Consider the following 24071-nt stretch of genomic DNA (forward strand, 5'->3'; position numbering starts at 1 on the left):
CAAGAACCCCTTAGCGGAGAAAGAGATGAAGCACGGACCCCCCCCCACACACATTTTTTTGTTATTTCTTTGTGAATGCTCCCCCAGAATAGGCTCTATTCACAGCAGCAATATTATGAAGACATTCACAGGTGTTAATGATACTAATGAAGGCTCTGTTCCATTCTGGTCAAACAGAGTCAGGGTGCTGATATTGTGCATGTTGGCTCACTGGAAACACTCTGTTACACCAGTGGGTCTACAGTTGGGGTCCAGGGACCCTCATGGGCTTCCAAATGGCCCCTTACAGGTCCATTTGGTTCCATTTGTACACTCTTAGAGTTATGGGGGTCGTGGAAACCACTGTGCTACACTAAATGGAACAGAGCCTTCATTAGTATCATTGGTAACACCTGTGAATGTCTTCACAATACAAACAAAATTCAAGTGTTTAATGTAAAATATATATAATGATAATAGTAATAATAATATTAAACCAAATCACACAAAGATTTGTCAGTAACTGTAGTAACTCTGAAGACCCCCTAGGGGTCCCGGACCCCCTGTTGAAGACCCATGATTTAGATTGTTTATGCTCTTCCTCAAATGTAGCATTTTCTTCATTCTAATCATCATTATAATAATAATCTCCATTCTAATCATAACAATAATCAATATGATATCTCTCCACCAGTGCAGCGCGTATACAGAGAGGACTTCCCACTGTCTGGAAGACTCACAACTTTGATGGTTTTTGAACAGGAAAGGCGTGGATTCACTGCCGAAGAGGATCCTTCAGTTTTACCAGGGGATCGAAACCTGTGGCCTTTCATTTCCCCCTAAAGTGACTGGAGGTCTGTGGGCCTGTGACCCAGAAGTGCGGCAACAGCTTCAACAGAACTGAATGTGATTGAATAACCCATTGAATGGGTCCGGACTTCATTCAAGGTCTCTCAGTATAAAAAGGGTTGAGTTGTACTGGTCTTCAGAACTGGGGCTTCTCTTGCTCTGTACGCACTGACAATGTATATGAGGACAGCGCACACGATTGTTTCTTCATAGACTTCTACTGACAGGCCAAATTGAGGCGAACAAATTAATAACCTTTGAATGAGTAAGTAAGTAGGTCGGAGAGGCTTATTGTCGGTATCAGCACGGGAGTCCTATCCCTGTTCCACAAAGCGCTAGACCCCTGAGTGACGGATTGCTGAGGTCGAGTGCCACCCCTGCCATCAGTTCCCAGTACTTCACCACGCACGTCTTGCCACACCCAAGCCGTGCCACTCATACGCAGAGTTGCCGGTTTCCCCCGGGAATCGAACCCATGACCTTATGAATGAATACATTGTTCGTAATAAAACATAGCAACCAGATGTATAGATGAAACCCTCAGCGACTATGATTGTGTCCTAGAGAAACAACCCGAATCTCTCTTCAACACGTTTTTCTTCTTTTTTTATACTTTGGGAGGAGGAATGTCTCTAAGTGATCCAGACAGCTGGGAATTGAATTAAATGGACAGTGAACGTGCACAGTGAACGTGCACAGCCTAACCGCGGGCTCTGCGAATGACACGCGTCGAGGGGTGAACCATGCCCAGGAAGCGGACGGCAGATCGACAGATCGCCCGCTGAGACGGAGACTCTCCAGAAGTGGTGTCAGCAGAACTCGGATCCACATGACTCAGCACTGCTCAGCCCCGCAGACAGCTGTGAGATTACACTGAATACAAAGCTGTGAGATTATACTAAACACAGTGTGATATTATACTGAACAAACAGCTGTGAGATTATACTAAACGCAGTGTGATATTATACTGAACAAACAGCTGTGAGATTATACTAAACACAGTGTGATATTATACTGAACAAACAGCTGTGAGATTATACTGAACACACAGCTGTGAGATTATACTGAACACACAGGTGTGAGATTATACTGAACACACAGGTGTGGGAGAAAAGACACATCTGGTACAACGGCGCACATCAGGACTTTCAAATCATAAAAATCGGAGACTTTAAAACCCGTTTGGACCGTGAGGTGACAAACCGGGTGTCAAACAGGACGGGTTGGACCGTGACGTGGGCACCATGATGAATCACCTGCACGCCGGGCTGAGTTCGGAGACGACGGAGAAAGCCAGACTGGAGCTGAATGAAAACCCAGATACACTACATCACGATATACAGCAGGTATTTATACTACGACTACGACTACTACTACTACTACTACTACTACGAATGCTACTACTACTATTATACACTACATCACGATATACAGCAGGTATTTATACTACTACTACTACGACTACGACTACTACTACTACTACTACTATTATTATACACTACATCACGATATACAGCAGGCGATTCTAAGATGACCCTAGGGGTCCTATTTTTGCCACTGCTAAACCCGCACCCGCTGCCCACTACCCGTGATTTACTGCCCTCTACCTGTGAATTAGGGATAAGGGAGCTGGCACTGTCCCTAAACGGTATTTTGAGGCCGCTATACCCGCTATTCATTATGCCGACTCCACTATTTGCGCCTGGAGGTGTGGCCGTGGGCATGTTGTTGCATTATCCCCAAAATTGCTATTTTGCCCACACACGTTTGGGAGAGTGTATAGTGGAATCTAAAACCACCCGCAATGCCTACTTGGTTTGGTAGAGCGCGCCTGCAATGGATGTCTGGAGACGGCCAGGGCGCACAACATGGCACAACATTCAAAGGTTCCCTCTCTCTACTAATTCTCAACAAATCTCTGTGATTCTATTTTTCCTATAATCAGCAGAAGGGATGAGAGTGTCAATTCCTTGAGTCAATTGTGTTCATATAAGATGATAGTCTTTTTAAAGAAGACAATTTGTGCGTCACACAATGCAATGCTCTCCAAATTACACACGTCAGTTTTATTCATCAATTTCTCAGGGAATAATTAACTGAAAATGAAAATATAAAATTCTCTCTAATCAGTAACATGTAGGTAGGTGATACGCATGTCTATCAAATGTGATTTAACATGGAAACCAAACCATACACTGTATGGTTTGGTTTCCATGTTAAATCCCCACAGTGCGCTTTTTGCGAGAGGAATAAGCAACCGGGGGCCTGTTCCTCAAAAGGTGAATAAACTAAGCCTGGACTTAAGCCAAACCCAGACTTGACAAAGTCGGGTCCATATAAGCCTCGTTTATTCCGTTCCTCGAAGCAAAGCCAGGCTGAAAAGGAGCGACTTTGTCGAGCTAGGCCTTGTCAAGCCAGGCTATGTCCAGCCAGGATAATGAAGCCAGGCTTCACGTATTTCTATAAAAGACCATGAAAGACCATTCAAGAATCCTTGAACTTGACCAATCATGGAGTCCAAAACCAGAGCGGCGTTCCTCTCTGTGGCTGAACAGCAGCATTGCAGCAGCTCATGAAATCATACAAGGAAGTAAAATGTATTATAAGCTAGAAAAGTGGCAAAGTATTGCAAGCACACACAGTGTGTGTGTGTGTGTGTGTGTGTGTGTGTGTGTGTGTGTGTGTGTGTGTGTGTGTGTGTGTGTGTGTGCGCGCGCGACGGGACGGGACGGCAACGGGACGCACGGGACGGGGGTGTACCGCGACGGGGGCCGCGACGGGACGCACGGGACGGGACGGGGGGGTTGACCGCGACTGGGGGCCGTGACGGGATGAGCGGGGGACGGGGGCACGGGGGACGGGGGACGGGGGACGGGGGCGGGACACGCAATAACCCCATATTTGCAAGACCACTTTGGTAGAGGTTTGGGTTGTGTAGTTACCTTGCCATCATGATGTAACTCCAAAGGTGGACAAGAAATAAAAAATAATTTGTCCATTGACTAGAAATTGATAATTTAAAATATGCTCCTCATTGACTTACATTCAGTGAAGAGGCTCTTTTAAACCCGTAACTAATAATTTATATATATATATATATATATATATATATATATATAAATATATAGAAATTTTTTATAATATAAAAAAAAAATCTGTTATATATTATCAAACATCTAACAACAATATGAACTATAGTGTTAACAGAGTGACAATGACATCACATGAGTCATTGTGAAACAATTATGATTCATGGTCACACACTACTACAGTAATATAATTAATTTGATTATATCTGATTGTATTTATTTCATTTTATTTGAATGCAAGGTCATTAAAATGAGTCCATATTCAAACACATGTGTTGAATTAACTGTGGAAAAACTTGAAGAACAAGGCACTGGATTAAGTAAGCTTGGCTGTTAGCCTGCTCCTGACCAGGCTAACTTCACAGCTAAATTGCCATGGTAACTAAGGTAGGCTTGCTTCAATTCTCTTTTGAGGAATCGGGTCATGGCTAAACTTAGCCAGGGTGAACTGGCTAAACTAATCTTCAAGCTAATTCAGCTTTTGAGGAACCGATTCAGCCCTAATCCTGGCTAAATTAAGCCAGGATAGGTGTTAAAGCCAGGCTTAAGCTCTAATTCCCTTTTGAGGAACAGGCCCCAGGTCTATGAAAACAAGCCCAAAAGAAGCGACTAATTGATTGATTTTTGATTGAATATTTTATTAGGCAAACAATGTAAAACAGCACAGTTACCTTTAAAAGACTTTGTCTAAGAGGTCCGTTCATAAAAGTCCTTGCGGTCTTGTTTCCAACGAGGTCCTTGGTATTCAAATTCATAGACATAATAGGGGAACCACAGTTCAAATATCAATACAAAAAAACAGAAAAAAGATAATACTATGTACAACAAAAAATAAAAAAGGGGGGGGGGATTCAATAAAAAGCTATATGTACAAGAACAGGGGGGGGGGTCGTCTGTCTAATGGGAAAATAGTACTACCTCCTTTTTTGGCCTCCTGAAAGGTGAATTTTCAGGGCTGTTTTAAAAGAGGCCACGAGAGCACTTCAAACCTACATTATGTCTAGCCTGGGACCAGACGAATCTGCCTGTGCAAAAAAAAATTGCCCTCGGTGATTTGGGTCTGGCACCGCTCCATTGTGAATCCATTTCCTGCTCCAGACGTCTGGGGTGACCAATCAGGGCCCAGTATTCAAATATGGGAGACTGTGATTGGTAGTTAGTTGTAGGTCTAACCAATTGCGTCCAGAGCCATTGTTTTGATCCCGCCCCCTTGGAAAAAAAACGTCCTCATAGAGGCACCAGACTCATATCCACGCAGTGATATAGTCTGGCTACGCAAGGCTAATATATGTCGGTCATTAAACAATGTGCATATTTATATATGTTGGCTATTTGAAAATAGCCGATCTACAAGCTTACAACCGTTCTACCATTATTTACACGCAACTTTACAGGAAAAAAAGCCCAATGCGGCTTATAATAATAAGCAGTCTTGCTCATGGACACCTCAACACATAGCCTAGGCCGGAAATTGAACTCATGCATTCAGCTATGGCCGCTTCATCACTACCTTTCCCAAATTTAGTCGTCTTGCCAATGAACTCCTCCTCACACACATTTGTGTGTTGTCACTGCTGTCGTATCCTACTGACTCACCTACCAGAGAGGAGCCCCCACCGGGAGGATTTAGAGCCTTAATCCTACTCCTCCCGCTGCACACTCCCCGCTGACAGGTGCCGCCGCCAGCTCGTAGGAGTACGTGCCTAGTTTAGAATCATTTGTTTTTATTTGTATAAACTTCTTGACTTCATGTTTTCAATTTCAGTTAGTTCTAATGAGTTCTTGAGCGGGTAGGCTGGTTTAGTTTTTTCTTTTTTGAAAAGGCTTTGTTTTAGTTTTTATTTGTCTTAGTTGTTTTATTGTAATATGGGGTAGTCAGTAGTCAGTAGATAAAAAAGCTCTGAATAATAGCAAAACATATCAGATTTACAAACTCATAAATAGCTTGTAGATCTGGTATTTTCGTTATTTTCAAAGAAAAACATTGACTATTGACATAGACTTGACATTTTCTCTATATGATTTTGTCTCTTGACCTTTGACCTTCGTTGACCCTATAGGTGCGTGACATGATCGTGACGCGGCCGGACATCGGCTTCCTGCGGACAGACGATGACTTCATCCTGCGCTTCCTGAGAGCCAGGAAGTTTGACCAATCAGAGACCTTTAGACTGCTGGCGCAGTACTTCCAGTTCAGACAGCAGAACCTAGACATGTTCCAGAGCTTTAAGGTGTGCACTCATATTACAATCATTATGGTTACAACCTAGACATGTTCCAGAGCTTTAAGGTGTGCACTCATATTACAATCATTATGGTTACAACCTAGACATGTTCCAGAGCTTTAAGGTGTGCACTCATATTACAAACATTATGGCTACAACCTAGACATGTTCCAGAGCTTTAAGGTGTGCACTCATATTACAATCATTATGGTTACAACCTAGACATGTTCCAGAGCTTTAAGGTGTGCACTCATATTACAATCATTATGGCTACAACCTAGACATGTTCCAGAGCTTTAAGGTGTGCACTCATATTACAATCATTATGGTTAAAACCTAGACATGTTCCAGAGCTTTAAGGTGTGCACTCATATTACAATCATTATGGCTACAACCTAGACATGTTCCAGAGCTTTAAGGTGTGCACTCATATTACAATCATTATGGTTACAACCTAGACATGTTCCAGAGCTTTAAGGTGTGCACTCATATTACAATCATTATGGTTACAACCTAGACATGTTCCAGAGCTTTAAGGTGTGCAGTGCACTTATATTACAATCATTATGGTTAGAGCTTTAAAGGTTTCATGACATTCAGTTTTACCACACATTAAAAGTCTTTGTCATGGTCCTTCAAACGTGTATAAAAAGTTTTAACAAAAAAATCCACTCCATTGATCCATGGCAGGTGTTTTTCTCTCACATTTCTAAAGCCTTTTCAACTGCAATGAAAAAAGAAATCTTTGCCTGCAGGTGTCGCTGGTGAGGGATTTTGCCTGTCAATCATCGCCTCTGCTCCGCCCCCCCAAAGGAAAGGATAGGGGAGGGGAGGGGCGAGGAGGAGAGTGGGCGGGATTAATCGACAGCGACCTCACTGTCGAAGGGCCAAGCTCAGATTACTTTTCAGCCTAATTATTCAGAAAACCCCAGACCACAGAAAATCCACTGAATGTTCAAAGTTCAGATTTGTTGGGTGTAATTGAGGTCAGAAAACCCCCAAAAAAACATAGAAAAAAAAAAAGTGAAAATGAATGTCATAGAACCTTTAAGGTATGCACTCATATTACAATCATGATGGTTAGAGCTCATATTATAAACATTATGGTTAGAGCGTTAAGGTCTGTCCTCATATTACAGTCATTATGGTTAAAACATGGACAATATGTTCCAGAGCTTTAGGGTGTGCACTCATATGTTATGGTTACAGCTCATATTACAAACATGGTTAGAACTTTAAGGTATGCACTCATATTATTATAAACATTATGGTTAGAGCTTTAAGGTATGCCCTCATATTACAATCATTATGGGTAGAGCTCATATTACAATCATTCTGGTTAGAGCTCATATTACAATCATTATGGTTACAGCTTTATAGTTAAGTTGTAGGTTTACGTTAAGGTTAAGTTAAGGTCAGAGGTTGCCAGTGGAGCTCAAGGAACAGTTAACACTAATAGAACAGCATTAATAGTGTAATATTTGTGTGTGTGTGTGTGTGTGTGTGTGTGTGTGTGTGTGTGTGTGTGTGTGTGTGTGTGCGTGCGTGCGTGCGTGCGTGCGTGCGTGCGCGTGTGTGCGTGTGCGTGTGTGTCAGGTGGATGACCCAGGCATTAAGAGAGCGCTGATGGACGGGTTCCCAGGAGTCCTGGAGACTCCGGACCAGCATGGACGAAAAATACTGATCCTGTTCGCTTCTAACTGGGACCAGGGCAGGTACGCACCACAGTCACACACATGCATATTTTAATGACCCTCTTTTCTACCCAATTTAGTAGTTATGCCAATACATTCCTCCCCACGCACATTAGCCTCCGTCCTACTCCTCCCACACACTCCCCGTCCGGCTTCCCTCACCCGATAACGGGCCAATTGTGTTTGCATAGACGCTCGACAAAGACGGATGCACCGCAGTGGATTCGAACCCACAACCTCCGCAGTGGTCGGCAGGCACTTTACCACTGAATCAGAAGCAGCCATATTGTCACTTCCTTCACAGGTGTTACCAATGATACTAATGAAGGCTCTGTTCCATTTAGTCTAGCACAGTGGTTTCCACGACCCCCATAACTCTGAGAGTGTACAAATGGAACCAAATGGACCCGTAACCATTTGTAAACTCTCAGAGTTACACACCTGTAAGGGGCCATTTGGAAGCCCATGAGGGTCCCCTGGACCCCAACTGTAGACCCACTGGTGTAGCAGAGTGTTTCCAGTGAGCCAACATGCACAATATCAGCACCCTGACTCTGTTTGACCAGAATGGAACAGAGCCTTCATTAGTATCATTGGTAACACCTGTGAATGTCTTCATAATATGGCTGCTGTATCAAAGAAAAGGACTCGCACACTGTCACGAACTTGCAAAACATTTTTTGCTCTTTATTCGACGTTTCGGTCGTTAGACCTTCATCAGGGCTGACAATGAAACTTCACTGGTTAAAACATTAAATGGATTTTCACTCAAAGACAAATCATGTCAAAATCCAAATATATCAGTCCAAAACATGCAATGTAAGATCATGATCACAATTGTCTGTATACGCTATGGAAACAAGCAGACTACCGTACAGTTATAGATTAGCCTGGAATCAATACCATTTTCGGGTTTCTGATCTTATAGGGAGCGGAAGTAGCTTTACGTCATCAGGCGCATCATGAGGCGGACGGAACCGCCTGATGATGAACCCAAAAAGAATTCCCTGCGATCAAGGGCATTATAATTTCAGGGCCTACCCAATAAGACCATTGATGCGGCATAGTTTAGCTTATAGGAATAGTTGGTTTGGTATATCCATCTTTTATTCCAACTCGTAGCGACTGGCGAGACTAAACTAGTTATACTCGATTCAGCATTTAAATGGGGATTGGGGAAACTAACAGGGGGAACCAAAACAAAGCAGCGCCGAAATACAGGAACCAGTAGGCGTGCCTAGACCGGATCACACGGGCCAGTTTGGAACGAATACCAGGCTTTCCGCCGAGGTGGAAAATCTGGTTACGCGAGGTTAGTTATGGATATAGGTGACAGCATCTTTTCCATAGAAGTATTCCACTAATTGTTTTGCTCTTCTTTTAACCAGTCCGACAACGCGTAGCCCTGCACACACAGTCGCACACACATCTTTTGGACACACCCGAAGCTGCCAAATATCAAAGCAATTGTTTTGCAATGGTACCCACATGTAGAGACGGCATGTGCACACACACTGTCACGCACAAACAAACAAACAAACAAACGATATTGGATCTGACTATCTGTCTCTGTTTTTGTTCTTCCTTTCTCTCTCTCTTTCTCATTCCATCTCTGTCTCTCTCTCTCCCTCCCCCCTCTCTCCATGTCTCTCTCTCTCTCTCTCTCTCTCTTTCTGTCTCTCTTCCTCTCTCCCTTCTCTCTCTCTGTCTCTCCCCCCCCCCTCTCTCTCTGTCCACCAGGAACTCGTTCACGGACATCCTCCGTGCCATCCTGCTGTCTCTAGAGGTGTTGATAGAGAACCCAGAGCTCCAGATCAACGGCTTCATCCTCATCATCGACTGGAGTAACTTCTCCTTCAAACAGGCGTCCAAGCTGACGCCCAACATCCTCAAACTGGCCATCGAGGGCCTGCAGGTCAGTGGGTGGGTTAGCGGTGGGATCCGGAACCAGAAGGAAACGGATCCAACATTGAGGATGCGTCCCTTGAAATAAGGAATCGTATTTGGAAACTAAAAGACGTGACACACATCTTACAAGTTCAAACATAACAGCTCATATACATATTATACTATAATACAGGTTGTTAACCAATTAAACCTTCTAGGCTCTAGACCTGAGTTGTCTCTGTACACCAAATCTTGTAGATCATGCTATTTCTGGCTAATGATCCCCCCAGAATATGGATGCTGGGGTTCAAGTGGTTAACATTCAAAAACTACATATATACAGGGATATTTTATCTTTTTCTCGGCGTCCCTTATTTTTCTTAGAATTAAGGGACGCCCGGCCAGGAATCCCTTAAAGTCGGCCATACCAGCCCTGACGAAAAAGGATAGTGATTTTATATTTTACGTACGTCACCCAAGAAATTACTTTATTTCTATTGTTTACTTATTCTGTGATATCTTTAAGACACAGATCATTTTCACTTGCAAAAGTATTCCTTAACGGTGCATGAAGAATCCAGAAATGAAGAAAATACTTGATGAATTGAAGAAATCAGAGACCCAATTTAACAACAGCAAAACTATATAAATAAATAGTTTATTAACTCCAAAACACCGCTCATCGCATGATTTAGATTATCTTCAGACGATATCCGCTGGGAAACGTTTCCAAAATATCACCATACAAGAATAAAATAAACTTGTGGTTCAAAGCGTGACATGCACGAGTGTAGAACGCCCAGGCGCGTGCATTTTTCGTGCATGAGACCGTTTAGCCCGTAAGTGTCGGATTTTTACAAAGGAAAATTCTGTGTGTCTTCAAGACGTCACGGGCTAAGCAAACGATAGATATAAAGTCATTTCTTGCGAGGAGTGTTCCTTTAAAGCAAAAATGCTAGACACCAGAGTATTTTTGTTTGGGTCCGAGAGACACTCTCTCTTGGGTCTCAAGCTAAAAGGTTTGGGAAACACTGACCTAACCTAATGTTCTCTGCTCCCCCTCTCCTCTTCAGGATAGTTTTCCGGCGCGGTTCGGAGGAATCCATTTTGTGAACCAGCCGTGGTACATCCATGCCATGTACACCATCATCAAACCATTCCTCAAAGACAAGACCAGGAAACGAGTAAGAGGCTCTCTCTCTCTCTCTCTCTCTCTCTCTCTCTCTGATGCTGCATTCACACTGGCAGATACAAAGCTCCTAGCCTGGTAAACCCTCCCTCCGGAAATCTCATTTCCATTCGATTTCAAGAAGGAGTCTGGTCTGAAACGCCTTTCTCCAATAATCGCTCTGCTCGCCGAGCCGACGAGCCTATCAGCGTCGTCGCTCATTGTTCTGTGATTGACAGCGACAGTTGGCCAATCAGGTGGCGAGTTCGAGTGAGCCCGAATGAACCCGAGTGCAGCCTGAGAGCCACCGACAAAAGACGAACGGCAGCCATTGTTGTTTGTGCGAGTGCCTTCACTTCTTACTTTCAGTTTTATAACGCTTTCAAACTTTTTTTTGAGGCACGGAATTTACTTATAAGATATCGTTTGGATAGAATTTAGTTGTTTAACTTCATATATGTGGTCAATTAATCATGACAGAGCCTATTTAAAAATATAAATTTAGAGAACCGGCAGGGGCGGGGAGTGACACGCATGTATCCCAATAAGGCAACCTATTTTCGGCATGGCCGTCCCAAAAGTCCCGTTGCGTCACATAGTCTGGAGCTCGTCAAAATGAACTGCTCATTGGCTGAAGGGGAAAAACGATTATTGGTTGAAGGGGTTGTCAGTCAACGGTATTACTCCCGCCCAACTCCAGCCCACAGCGATTATTGCAGAAAGGCGTTTCAGACCAGACTCCTTCTTGAAATCGAATGGAAATGAGATTTCCGGAGGGAGGGTTTACCAGGCTACAAAGCTCCAGGCTGCCATTCATTTTCAATGGAAGCCAGCGGCATGAAGATAAAAAGCTGCTACAAAATCTACAAAGCTAAGTTAAGCTGGCTTTAACTGCAGCTAAAAAGTTACAAAACCACCAAGTGTTGTTTAACCATTTCCGTCAGCCAGTTTCGTGTTCTTTTTAACCCCAGGCTTTATATCTTTCTCGCTCGTCGGACGCATGCTGACGTCAACGAGTGTATTGATCAGCACTTCAACAGCTACGCAACGACAGATATGCTGCGTCACTTTGTAGCTTTCTATCATTCGTAGCTGTCGGTGTGAACTACAACTGTTGCTTGCTGCTACTTACCAGGATTTAGTTTACTCTCTGACTCACACTAGCCCTGGTCCAGAGCGTTAGCTTACTCTCTGACTCACACTAGCCCTGGTCCAGAGCGTTAGCTTACTCTCTGACTCACACTAGCCCTGGTCCAGAGCGTTAGCTTACTCTCTGACTCACACTAGCCCTAGCCTGGGCAGCGTTCCCTTTCGGGTATATGATCCGGTCGGGAGCGGACCGGATCGCGACAAACCGGAAAGACGTCTCACCCCAAAATAGGTCCGTCCTATAACATCCTTGATGCGGCGTAGTTTAGCTCATTTTTTAAATATAAATGTGAGTGTACTTTCCGGAGACTATTTAGCGTCTGTATTATCCGTATTATCCCACGGGGAAATTCTATTCCATTTAAATATGGATTGGGGAACCAAAACAAAGCGGCACCGCAAAACCGGATCCCGACAATCCGGAAAGAGGATTCTTTTTTCTTTCTTTTTTTCAGTAGGCGTGGCCTAGACCGGATCATATGGGTCTTTAGTAACACAGACCAGGCTTTCCTCCGAGGTGGAAAGACTGGTGATGCGAGGTTACACTAGCCCTGGTCCAGAGCGTTAGCAAGTTCTCCCTAACGCTATGCCGGCATAGACTCTAACGTCTACTAACTTGCAATGTCTAAACTGTAGTAAACATAAAGAAAACAATTTTGCTAATCACTGAAACAAAGGCAGTCGTATAATCTTGAAAGACTATTCTCTGAAAGACTTTTTGTCCAGAAAATAAAACATGTCCGCCAGACGGATATCATTTTAAAGTGCAACACCTACAGAAAGTACAGATATAGTATTTTCTAGGTATAGATGATACACTTGAGAGAATTAAACATTTTCTGTCTGGCGGACATATTTTATTTTCTGGCCAAAAAGTGGATTTTACACAAAAGGTGGAGTTCTGAGACGTTTCCCACCGCGGAGAACTTTACGCATCATAAAAGTGCCTTTGTTTTGGTGAGTATAATTATTACAATTAGTGGACGTTTCCGTCTATGGGAGTAGCACTGCATCTGACGGAGTGTTCGAGGGAACTTGCTAACGTTCTGGACCAGAGCTAAACTCACAGCAGGACAGTTGAGACACTGAAATGAATCCTCTACTTTTTTCTCCATCTCTCCATATGTCCTTATTAACTTCTCTCTCCTTCTCTCCTTCTCTCCTCTCTTCTCTCTTCTCTCTTCTCTCCATCTCTCCTTTTTTCTCCATCCTCTCTCTATCATCTCTCCATCTCCCCTCTCTCTATCCCTCCATCTCTCCTCGGTTCAGATCTTCCTCCATGGGAACAACCTGAACTCCCTCCATCAGTTGATCCAGCCGGAGTGTTTGCCGTCGGAGTTCGGAGGCACGTTACCGCCGTACGACATGGGCATCTGGGCCCGCACCCTGCTGGGCCCCGAGTACAACGACGAGACAGAGTACACGCTGACCTACCACGCTCTGCACGTACGAGAACACATGAAGAGGTATGTGTGTGTGTGTGTGTGTGTGTGTGTGTGTATGAAGAGGTATACAGTCACAAAGAGAAGTCTTTGTCCGGAGAAGCGCTCAAACAGAATGGCACAAAAATAATATAAAAATAAAAATACCCAGGGGAATTGTTAACATTGTGGTCCATTGTGCACAATTCATCAGTTACACATACAACACAATACAATACAATACATATTAGAATAAAGCTCAATAGAATCATAAGGTATATTTAAGATAAAGGAGGGGTGGGGCGGGGGCGGGGGACGGGGGGGCAGAGGATTCTACTATCAAGGTGTTCAAGGAGTTAAACCTTCTTTTAGGTTATTTAACTATCAAATAAACCTGGTTAAGACATCTGTTTGCTCTCTATTGATTACTTATTGATTGGACTCACTGACCGGCTGAGCGAACACACACACACACACACACACACACACACACACACACACACACACACACACACACACACACACACACACACACACACACACACACACACACACACACACACACACACACACACACAGCTATATTGACAGGCTCATAATTGATTGGACCTCAGGGGAAAACCATGGGGGTTGTGCTTTTATTGAAAAACATTTTTTCAATAAAAGCGCTATATAACTGCACCATTTACCATTTTAATATGAATATATACATTAGAGGTTAATGCCTTAAAGTTGACAATTAAATGACGTATCATTAGTTTACAGGGACAATTGCGTTTTTTGGTTAATTTAAACATTTTCAGGAGACAATGTCATAGCACTATACAGTACTATTGAGTTAATCAACAATTTCCTTGCCATTAACACATTTATCATTGAGAAATATATAAACTTAAGTGCCGCTGAATTGAATCCAAGCCATTGTTTAGAGGAATAGAACTGTTGTAGCATTCATCACATTAGGATATTGACTGATTTAGCAGATATTAAATCATTATTACGAAGATGTTTATCAAAGCTGAAGTAAAAGTCATTCAGTCGTTCACCCAATGTGATCATTTGTTGGCAAAGACAACATGTTTGTCTGCATGCTGTATGATCTGGAGGACCAGTACATATTCAATCAATACATATGCATAGATCCTGGAATAGTAGCCCTAATGTTAGAAGTAAAACTGCAAAACTCCTTAGGAACGTTTACTGGGGAAGAATAATAATTTATACATATTGAAAGACCATTTAAACAACACCAGAGGACACATGGACTATAATAATAATAATAATAATAATAATAATAATGTGTGTTTCAGGTCTCAGTCTGCGGTGGAACCAGGAACTCTGAGACAGACAGACAGAGAGACCAGTACTGCCCCCCTACTGGCCCTGGACTGATACACACACACACACACACACACACACACACACACACACACACACACACACACACACACACACACACACACACACACACACACACACACACACACACACACACACACACACACACACACACACCATTCTCTTTCTTTATTTTGTCTTTCACATGCACATGTGTACACAAACATGCGCGCACACAGACACACACACACACACACACACACACACACACACACACACACACACACACACACACACACACACACACACACACACACACACACACACACACACACACACACACACACACAGATAAAGACTGCAAAGCTGGGATTTGAACCTGCGTCCTTTTAAGCTGAACTCTGACCTGGTCAAACAAAACGCCAACCCTTGCTAGCCAATCACAATCCATCACACGCACGCACGCGCACACACACGCACACGCACACACACACACACACACACACACACACACACACACACACACACACACACACACACACACACACACACAGCACCGTCACTGAGCCATTTGTATTTCTCTGCAGCCAATCAGCATTAAGCAGCGCTACGCTCTGACAGGATTGGACCGTTTGCGACGTGTGTGTGTGTGTGTGTGTGTGTGTGTGTGTGTCTGTCTACATGTTGTGTTGAAAGACAAACACTAACACTGTGTCTGTGTGTGTGTGTGTGTGTGTGTTAGCCACACAACAAGTTGTCATTTCAACACACACACACGCACACACACACACACACACACACACACACACACACACACACACACACACACACACACACACACACACACACCTTTTCGTTTACAACCACATGTTAAAGGTACAGTCTGTGCGTTTTATTTCCTCTGCCGATGGAGAGAGGTAGTTGCAAACTGCAACGCCCGGGATTCGAACCCCGCGCGAGAGACCAAACGGCTACCTACCGCTCAACCAAGAGGGAATCCCCCGCTTCGCCATGTGGAGACGTCACACGTGACAGGAGCCTCCGTCACGCCGTTGCACGACGTCCCCATAACCCCGCCCACACACTGGAATTGTCGTTCTCACACCCAACACGTAGAGCAGGGGTGATGCAACTGTGATGATGGAGAGGGACACTATATTTCCACACTCACTCCAGGGGGCCACATTGCATACTGTCGGGCAGACACGTCTTATCTCCGTATTTTAACTTTTTTCATAAATGAATGCCATATTTCGCCATTCTATGTCACACAAAAGTAGCAAAAATAGCCGATCTACAAGCTCAAAACGCGTCGCGCTGCGACACGTTTCAAGCTTGTAGATCGGCACTTTTTTTTCTATTTTTGAATTGGAATCCTGATATTTTTTTGCTATTTTTTAATTAGAAAAGTAACATTTTTATTTAATTTCAAATGCATTTAGTTATACTTATGTTAACTTTACGAACTTAAATACAAATATATTGGACATGAAAAAGACAATAGCATTTTAATACTAGTCATTAAGCTACAGTACTAATATAGACAAGAAGTAATTAAGGCGGGTCATGTTTGCATTTTTGGAATTGTAACAGCTGAAATCAATAATATATCAGTATTCCAATGTTAACCGGGCCGCCATTTGCCCAACCCTGCTCTAGGTTACTTGGCGGGGTTCAAATGGACCCTTACACGTCTAACTCTGAGAGTGTACAAATGGAACCAAATGGACCCCTTACAGGTCTATAACTCTGACAGTGTACAAATGGAACCAAATGGACCCTTACAGGTCTATAACTCTGAGAGTGTACAAATACTTGTACAAAAATGTGTACACGCGCAGAGTTACGGTGGTCCTTGAAACTGGTATTGTAATTGTATAGCAGACGTGAAGTCCACATACCAGCTCTGACAGTGTGATAAAAAACAGTTTCATCCGGTTTCATCCGGTTCCGGCTGGTCTGTATCCCAACCCTAGCCCCCTGTCAACGTGTGACATCGCGGGCATTACGGGTTGTAGCTTTAACGTGTGGTCATTATACAGTTTGCTGCTTCAAACTCGTTTCATCATATTATATCATACATGAATAATAATGTCAATGTGCCAATAGATTGTGTCATGTGTTGTAATAAAACACATGCTGTTTAACAACATAATGTGAACAACGACTATGTATGTACAGTATAGTTTCACACCTGTTGATAATTAACGCGCCAACGTCAAATGTATGTTTCTGAAATGTCTTTTTGATAAGGATTCACCCCTCTGGAACTTCTGGCCCTGATACCGAATAATAATTTGGCCGATAGCTGATACAGATATTTGTTTATTTTGTTTTTATTGTTATTTATTCGCCCTTTTTGTGCAACAAATAATCTTCATTGTAAACAGTGGTGGACAAAGTACTTGAGTCAAAGTATAGATAGGCTACTCCTGGTCAAATATTACTCAACTACAAGTGAAAGTTGCTCTGTCACATTGTACTTGAGTTAAAGTACTCCGGAAAAAGAATTTCCGCCAAGATTTTCCAGAAACTTTCCAAAAAGATATCTGTAGATTTGCTATTTTCATGGTTTGAAATTTGGCTTCCTTTCCTCGTTGCTACAGTACACACACACGCATCCTTGCTTCCTTTCTGTGTTCCCTTTGTGTGTGTTTTTTTTAAAGAGTTGGCCACTAGACGCCACACTCTCAACCCATAAGGTTCCTTATTTCCCCGATTCACCCCTGGAAGGCAGCGATTACGCTGTTTGAAATCTCATTGAAAGGGGGGTCGGGGGAGTACCTTTACCAACTGAAATGTAATGAGTAATTTACAATCATGAGCTTTATTTATTTGTTTATCTATCTATTTATTTATTTCATTTATTTATATACTTATTTATTTCATTTATTTATTTGTGGGGGGACACCTTTTTAAAAGCGTAACATGTTTTTTGTATCATTTTCACATTAGTATTTGAAGACATTGTGTCACTTTGGCGGAGTAGTTTCTTTTTTTTTATGCAAATTATTTATTACAAGCCGACACAAAATAACGGTTCAACTTCTCCGACGCGTTTTTCAAAGTAAAACGCATACGTACGGTTCAATTATCTGGTATTACAAAATAAAAGCTCACTAAAGACACGTGATTCGAAGAGCTGAAACAGCCACATCTGATATTTTACTGTAATGCCATTTTATGCATACAATGCATACAATGTCATGTTATGCAATGGAAATAATTTCTGCCAAGGTGACACATTGCTTTGAGAATGTATTACATTTAATTTTAATTCATTTGAAATTAATATTTACTGAATGTATTAAAACAGTATTTGTCGTCACTGTCGGGTGGAAACCTTGCATGTCCAAAACCGTTCCCTTTTGTTATTGTAACACACGTGTGAACATAGTAGATCTACAAGCCCGTCGCGTTGCGAGCTTGTAGATCGGCTATTTTCCACATTAAATAAAGCGTTGAAATATGGAGATATGAGGTTTCTGCCCGATAGAAATGATATACTGAATGCCAAAACAACACTTCCACTGCACTGCAGCTTTATGTCTATGAAAGTCATTTATTTGAAGATTGTACATTTATGTATTTATTTATATATTTATTTATTTGTTTGTTTGTTTATTTATTTATTTATTTATCATTATTTATTTATTATTATTGCACAGTGTAATCTGACAAACCTAGCAAGTCATCTTATTTTGTATTCAGTATCATATCATTACTGTTGGAGAGAAACCTTGTATTTCCATGTTTAAATCTTATTTTGAAGTTTTTGGTAAATTAACACCCTACACTACATCGTCATATTACAGTATCAGCCCCAAAAAAATAGCATAAATGGCAGATGTACAAGCTCACAAGTAGTTGCATCGCAACGTGTTGTGAGCTTATAGATTGTATAGCTATTTTCTATTATTCTTTTTTTTAAGTGAAAGTAGTTAAGTGCGTGGCAGTGGTGTTAAAATGTACTCACATGTTTTACTTGAGTAAAAGTATCAATATTGCAATGTAGAAAGACTCTGTTACAAGTAAACGTCCGGAATTCAAAATTTCCTTGAGAAAAAGTACAAAAGTATTGGCATCAAAATGTACTTAAAGTACCAAAAGTAAAAGTACTCATTTTGCAGAATGTCCCATTTCACAAGTTTTCCAAAATAAATCTTTTGAAAATAGCAGATCTACAAGCTCACAATGCCTCGCATCGCGACGCATTGTGAGCTTGTAGATCTGCTATTTTCAAATGGCCGAAATGTATGTGGTTAATGTATGTTTTGTAATAATAATCAAATAATAACTACATTGGATCCATTGGAACACAGCTTTTCTTTTTTTTCTTCCTTTTTTACATTCCCCGAAAAAAGTAGCAGTTTTGGACATACAAGGTTTCAGTCTGACAGTTAAGATTTAAAGGGATAGTTCACCCCCCCAAAAATATGTTTTTTTTTCCTTTCAATTAGTCACCCCATGGAGAATTGAATTCATGGATATTTGAGGTTCCGGTATAGGAGACACAAAGAGCCTCCTTTGACCGCTGCCGGTCATCAAATTATTGGCTTAGGAATGCGACAAAAACTAAAAAATATCCATGAATTCAAGTCTCCATGGGGTGACTAATCGATAGGAAAACAAGTCATTTTGGGGCGAACTACCCCTTTAACGATGTATTTACTTCTCACTGGTAGTCAGATACATTTCACCTGCTTGTGGAAAGATGACCAGAAGTATAAACCGTTTTAATTATGAGGTCAGTGAATGTTTAAAACTAGTCACTAACTTAATCTCCCACGTTTGATTGTTTAGTAACTGGAAGGAGCAGTTTGATCACTGTGGGATGAAAGTCCTCGCTGAGGTCGTCATATAAACTGCAGTGTGTGTGACTGGTCTCATGTATCTGACCTCCTCTATACTGTAAAAACACTCTTTGCTGTCAATGAATGTACAGATTAAATCTACATTTACACCTGTATGTTGATGAGCTCTTCATTCATACATGTGTCTGCTTCTCACAGAGGTGTGGACTTGAGACTTTGGACTCGAGACTCGACTTTAGACTTTAGACTTGATCAAATAAAAATAAAAGACTTGGACTTCAGCACCTATGACTCAGGGCTTGACTTGAGCCCTCTCTTGACTTGTGACTTCAAGCCTTTTCAAGTCACGTGATGCCTTCCAACAAGCCCAGGACTTGAAAACTAAAGGCTTAGGAATTGGACTTAAAGGGATATTTCACTTTACAAATTGTGGGTCATTTTATCGTTTACTCAGGCTTTTGTGAGACAGTTTTTAAGTTGCTTGATTCAGTATTTAGATATTTGATATTAATTTTATCAGACACGCCCCCAACCTATACAATATTATATACATATATATATATTTTTTCATTTTCTAAAATAAATATCAAAAATAAATGAAAAAAAACGTATTAGAAGGACAATAGCAGTCACCAGAACCAAGGACGGGTGTTTCCGATGGATCTAACATGATTAAAATGGAGTGTGAAGTTACAATGGGTTTGTATAGGAAGGGGGCGTGTCTGATAAAATGAATATCAAAATCTAAATACTGAATCATGCAAAAAAAAAATTGTCTGGGATGCTCCCAAAAGCCTGGGTAGACAATAAAAATATATATTTTTAAGAGAAATATCCCTTTAAAGGTATAGTTCACCCAAAAAAATCGATTAGTCACCCCATGGAAACTTGAATTCGTTGATGTTTTTTTTTTTTTTCACATTCCTAAGCCAAAAATGTTTTCAAAATGCTTCAAGGAGTGGACACGCCCCCAGCGTCCCCCGCGACGAACCCATGACCTCCTATATGAGGCGACAGCGCTACCGACTGCGCCACCATGTCCCCTATAGGCTCTATGCACAGCAGCCATATTATCACTTCCTTCACAGGTGTTACCAATGATATTAGTGAAGGCTCTGTTCCATTTAGTGTAGCACAGTGGTTTCCACGACCCCCATAACTCTGAGAGTGTACAAATGGAACCAAGTTGCTGTGGCAACTGGGGTGGCAACTGGGGTGGCATTTCATTGACTTAATGGCAATATGGCCGCCATGTGAATATGGTCTATGAGGGTCCCTGGACCCCAACTTTAGACCCACTGGTGTAGCAGAGTGTTTCCAGTGAGCCAACATGCACACAATATCAGCACCCTGACTCTGTTTGACCAGAATGGAACAGGGCCTTCATTAGTATCATTGGTATGTGAATGTCTTCATAATATGGCTGCTGTTAATAGAGCCTATTAGGGAGACACTCTTGGGCTGATAACAAGATTGCGTCATAAGAACTGTGTTCCAAAAATAAACAAATCATCCCACGATTCCGTCAGTGATGAGTTACATTTGATTATGTTTGGGAGATTTTTATTTTCTTACTCTTTGGATAAATTAGAACTTTTTCACCGTCAGTTGATGCTTCATATCCATATGAGTGATATTGCGAGGCTGATTTATTTTTTGGAACACAGTTGTTATATGACGTGATTTAAGATGACCCTTAGCGGCCTCTAGTGGCAGTGATGTCAGACTTTGGTTCTCTATTACAGTAACAAAAGAAAAAGCATGGGTTTCCGAGGCTACTATTACAGTGGTTCTTAACCTTTTTCAGGCCGTGACCCCCCAAAATAATCATATTTGGTGAAATGGGGACCTCCACAATAATAATATTTGAACTGGGGGACCCCCCACCCTGACAAGCACTTGGAATTGTAGGAGTTGAGGCATTACATTTAGTTTGACTCTGTTCCACAGATTAATATTGTGAAAATAGCAGATCTACAAGCTCACAACGCTGACAAAATTATGTAGATCAGCTATTTAGCCAATGTTGACCAGTTTTTATAGTTTGTTGATTACTTTTGATGCAGTAACGGTCTTTTTTCTTTTCTATTCAAAAGGTCTTAAAAGTCCTTAAATTGACACTTCACTGTCATCTGGGGACCCCCCCCCCCAAAATGATGTGGGGACCCCCCTGCAGGTCCCCACCCACAGGTTGAGAACCACTGCTCTATTACACATGTGATTGCATTCAATGGTGGAACAAAGTACTCAACCCCAGTTTACTGGAGTCAAAGTATGGTCAAATATTACTCAACTACAAGTGAGAGCTACAGATGAAAAAGTACATTTTCTTTTTAATATCAATGCATTGTTCTGTTGAACTGTAGACATTTTCCAAAACAATTAAAAGATTTTCCAGAAAAACAAAAGAAAAACAATCTATAATAGTGAAAATAGCAGATCTGCTTTTGTCACTATATTTGACAACAGGGAGTGTACTTTTTTTCCCTTCCTAGAAATGTGTGGAGTCAAAAGTACAATACTTTGTCTTTGACATGCAGTGCAGTGAAGTTAATTATAAGCGTGCAAAAAATACAAATACTCAAGTAAAGTACAGAACTCAAGTAAATGTACTTAGTTACTGTCGACCACTGGTTATATGTCCCTGTCCAGCGAAAAGGCAAACAAGTAGGCAATTGTGAAGTACTGCAAATGAACAAAATAGGTATGTTTTTTTTTGTGTTTTTCCCTTTTTTTCTCTTCTTCATATTATCAAAGTTTGCATGTGTGAGAATTAACCTTCTCATTATAACATATATCATTTTGTTCTCAAGTTTCAGCTACAGTGCGAAAAACATCAACTTTGAGAGCCTTTTACTCAGATTCTTGGTTTGAGGTTTAATAACAATCAAATAAGCATATCTTCTTCAAATATTTTCCGATTTCAATGAATGACATCATTTGAAAGCTTACATTCTATACTTTCACAATCTGTAAAAAGCAGAAAAATGACCAATGCACCCGTGTTTCTCAAAACCATTCTATGTGGTCACATATTACAGCAAAAAAAACAAATCTCTCTTCTATTGAGATCAATGGCAAAAGGTAATTGTAGTATAAAAAAACTTAAACTTTGTGCAAATAATTCATATATGTTTAGTGTATAATTGTAGTACCACAGCCATTGAAATACAGTGGATGAAAACGTACACCATTCAACAGTCATTTGATGTACTCGTAAGCTTCAATAGTTTTACCATTATGTACGACTTAAAGCTGCAATCATTCAAGGAGCACTTCACCCATTTTCAACCTCCTCTTCATATAATAGGCTCTATGCACTGCAGCCATATTGGCAAGAAATTGGGCCGCTTCCTTACTCCCTTCACAGGTGTTACCAATGATACTAATGAAGGCTCTGTTACAATTAGTGTGGCACAGTGGTTCTCAAACCTTTTAAATTGCAATGACACCCATAACTCTGAGAGTGCACACATTTGTACACTCTCTCAGAGTTAAAACAACCGTAAGGGGCCATTTGAAACCCCCTCAAGGAACCACGAGGGTCCCTGGACTACACTTTGAGACCCACTGGTGTAGCAGAGTGTTTCCAGTGAGCCAATATCAGCACCCTGACTCTGTTTGACCAGAATGGAACAGAGCCTTCATTAGTATCATTGGTAACACCTGTGAAGGAAGTAGGGTAGAGGCCCAATTTCTTTCCAATATGGTGCTGTGCATTGAGCCTATTCACCCGTTTCCTAGGCTGTGTGTTTTCCACTTCCTGTCGATTTCATTGGATATCATTGGTCATCTGACCAGTTTCATTGGATTTCATTGGATCAAATCGACAGGAAGTGGAAAACACACAGCCTAGGAAACAGGTGAATAGAGCACCGAAGTCTGACGTAATTTACGCATCCTACCTGGTTCGCGGTTTTCATATCTTGTCATGTCTTTAATATCGCATCAAATAAGAACTGTGTTGCAAAAATAAACAAATGATCCCGGCGGTTTTACTCTTATGGGTATGAATGAAGCATCAACTGACGGTGAGAAAGCGATAATGTTACTTCTGCCGAATTAGTTACATTTTCGCCAGAAACAGAAGCAATACAGAACCTCCTCCCTGACAATATCGCAGAGACAGTTTGTTTATTTTTGGACCACAATTCTTATATGAGACGATTCTAAGATGACCCATGTTATTCTCCATAGAGAAATTACTTTATGAACGAGTGACGTCAGGACTTCTGTACTCTATTGGTCTTCACTAATGCTCATTATGAGATGGAACCATCTCTGTCTACTCACTCTGTCACTCATTGGTGGGCTGTGGACGGTTCAGAAACCTGCCTACCAGTGACATCATCGGTAGGCAGGATTGGTCGTTTAAAACAAGATGTCAAACTTGTTATTGTATATATTTTGTTTTTATAAAAGCAAGAACAATTATTTCAGCATGCTTACTTTCCAGGA

General features: G+C 41.5%; 1 protein-coding gene across 1 annotated transcript; it reads left to right on the plus strand.

The window, feature by feature from the left end:
• Positions 1–2072: 2072 nt before the first annotated feature.
• LOC311038479 (clavesin-1-like) lies at positions 2073–14853 on the plus strand (the record flags this gene model as incomplete). The annotated part of the gene is made up of 7 exons (XM_084048034.1): positions 2073–2174; positions 5978–6148; positions 7739–7857; positions 9577–9751; positions 10797–10907; positions 13310–13506; positions 14772–14853. The coding sequence occupies 7 exons, from the start codon at positions 2073–2075 to the stop codon at positions 14851–14853; spliced, it is 957 nt and encodes a 318-aa protein (XP_083904160.1).
• Between the last annotated feature and the right edge of the window lie 9218 nt (positions 14854–24071).

Source organism: Gymnoscopelus microlampas, assembly GCF_963454915.1.
Source record: "Gymnoscopelus microlampas genome assembly, chromosome: 22".
Taxonomy (NCBI): domain Eukaryota; kingdom Metazoa; phylum Chordata; class Actinopteri; order Myctophiformes; family Myctophidae; genus Gymnoscopelus; species Gymnoscopelus microlampas.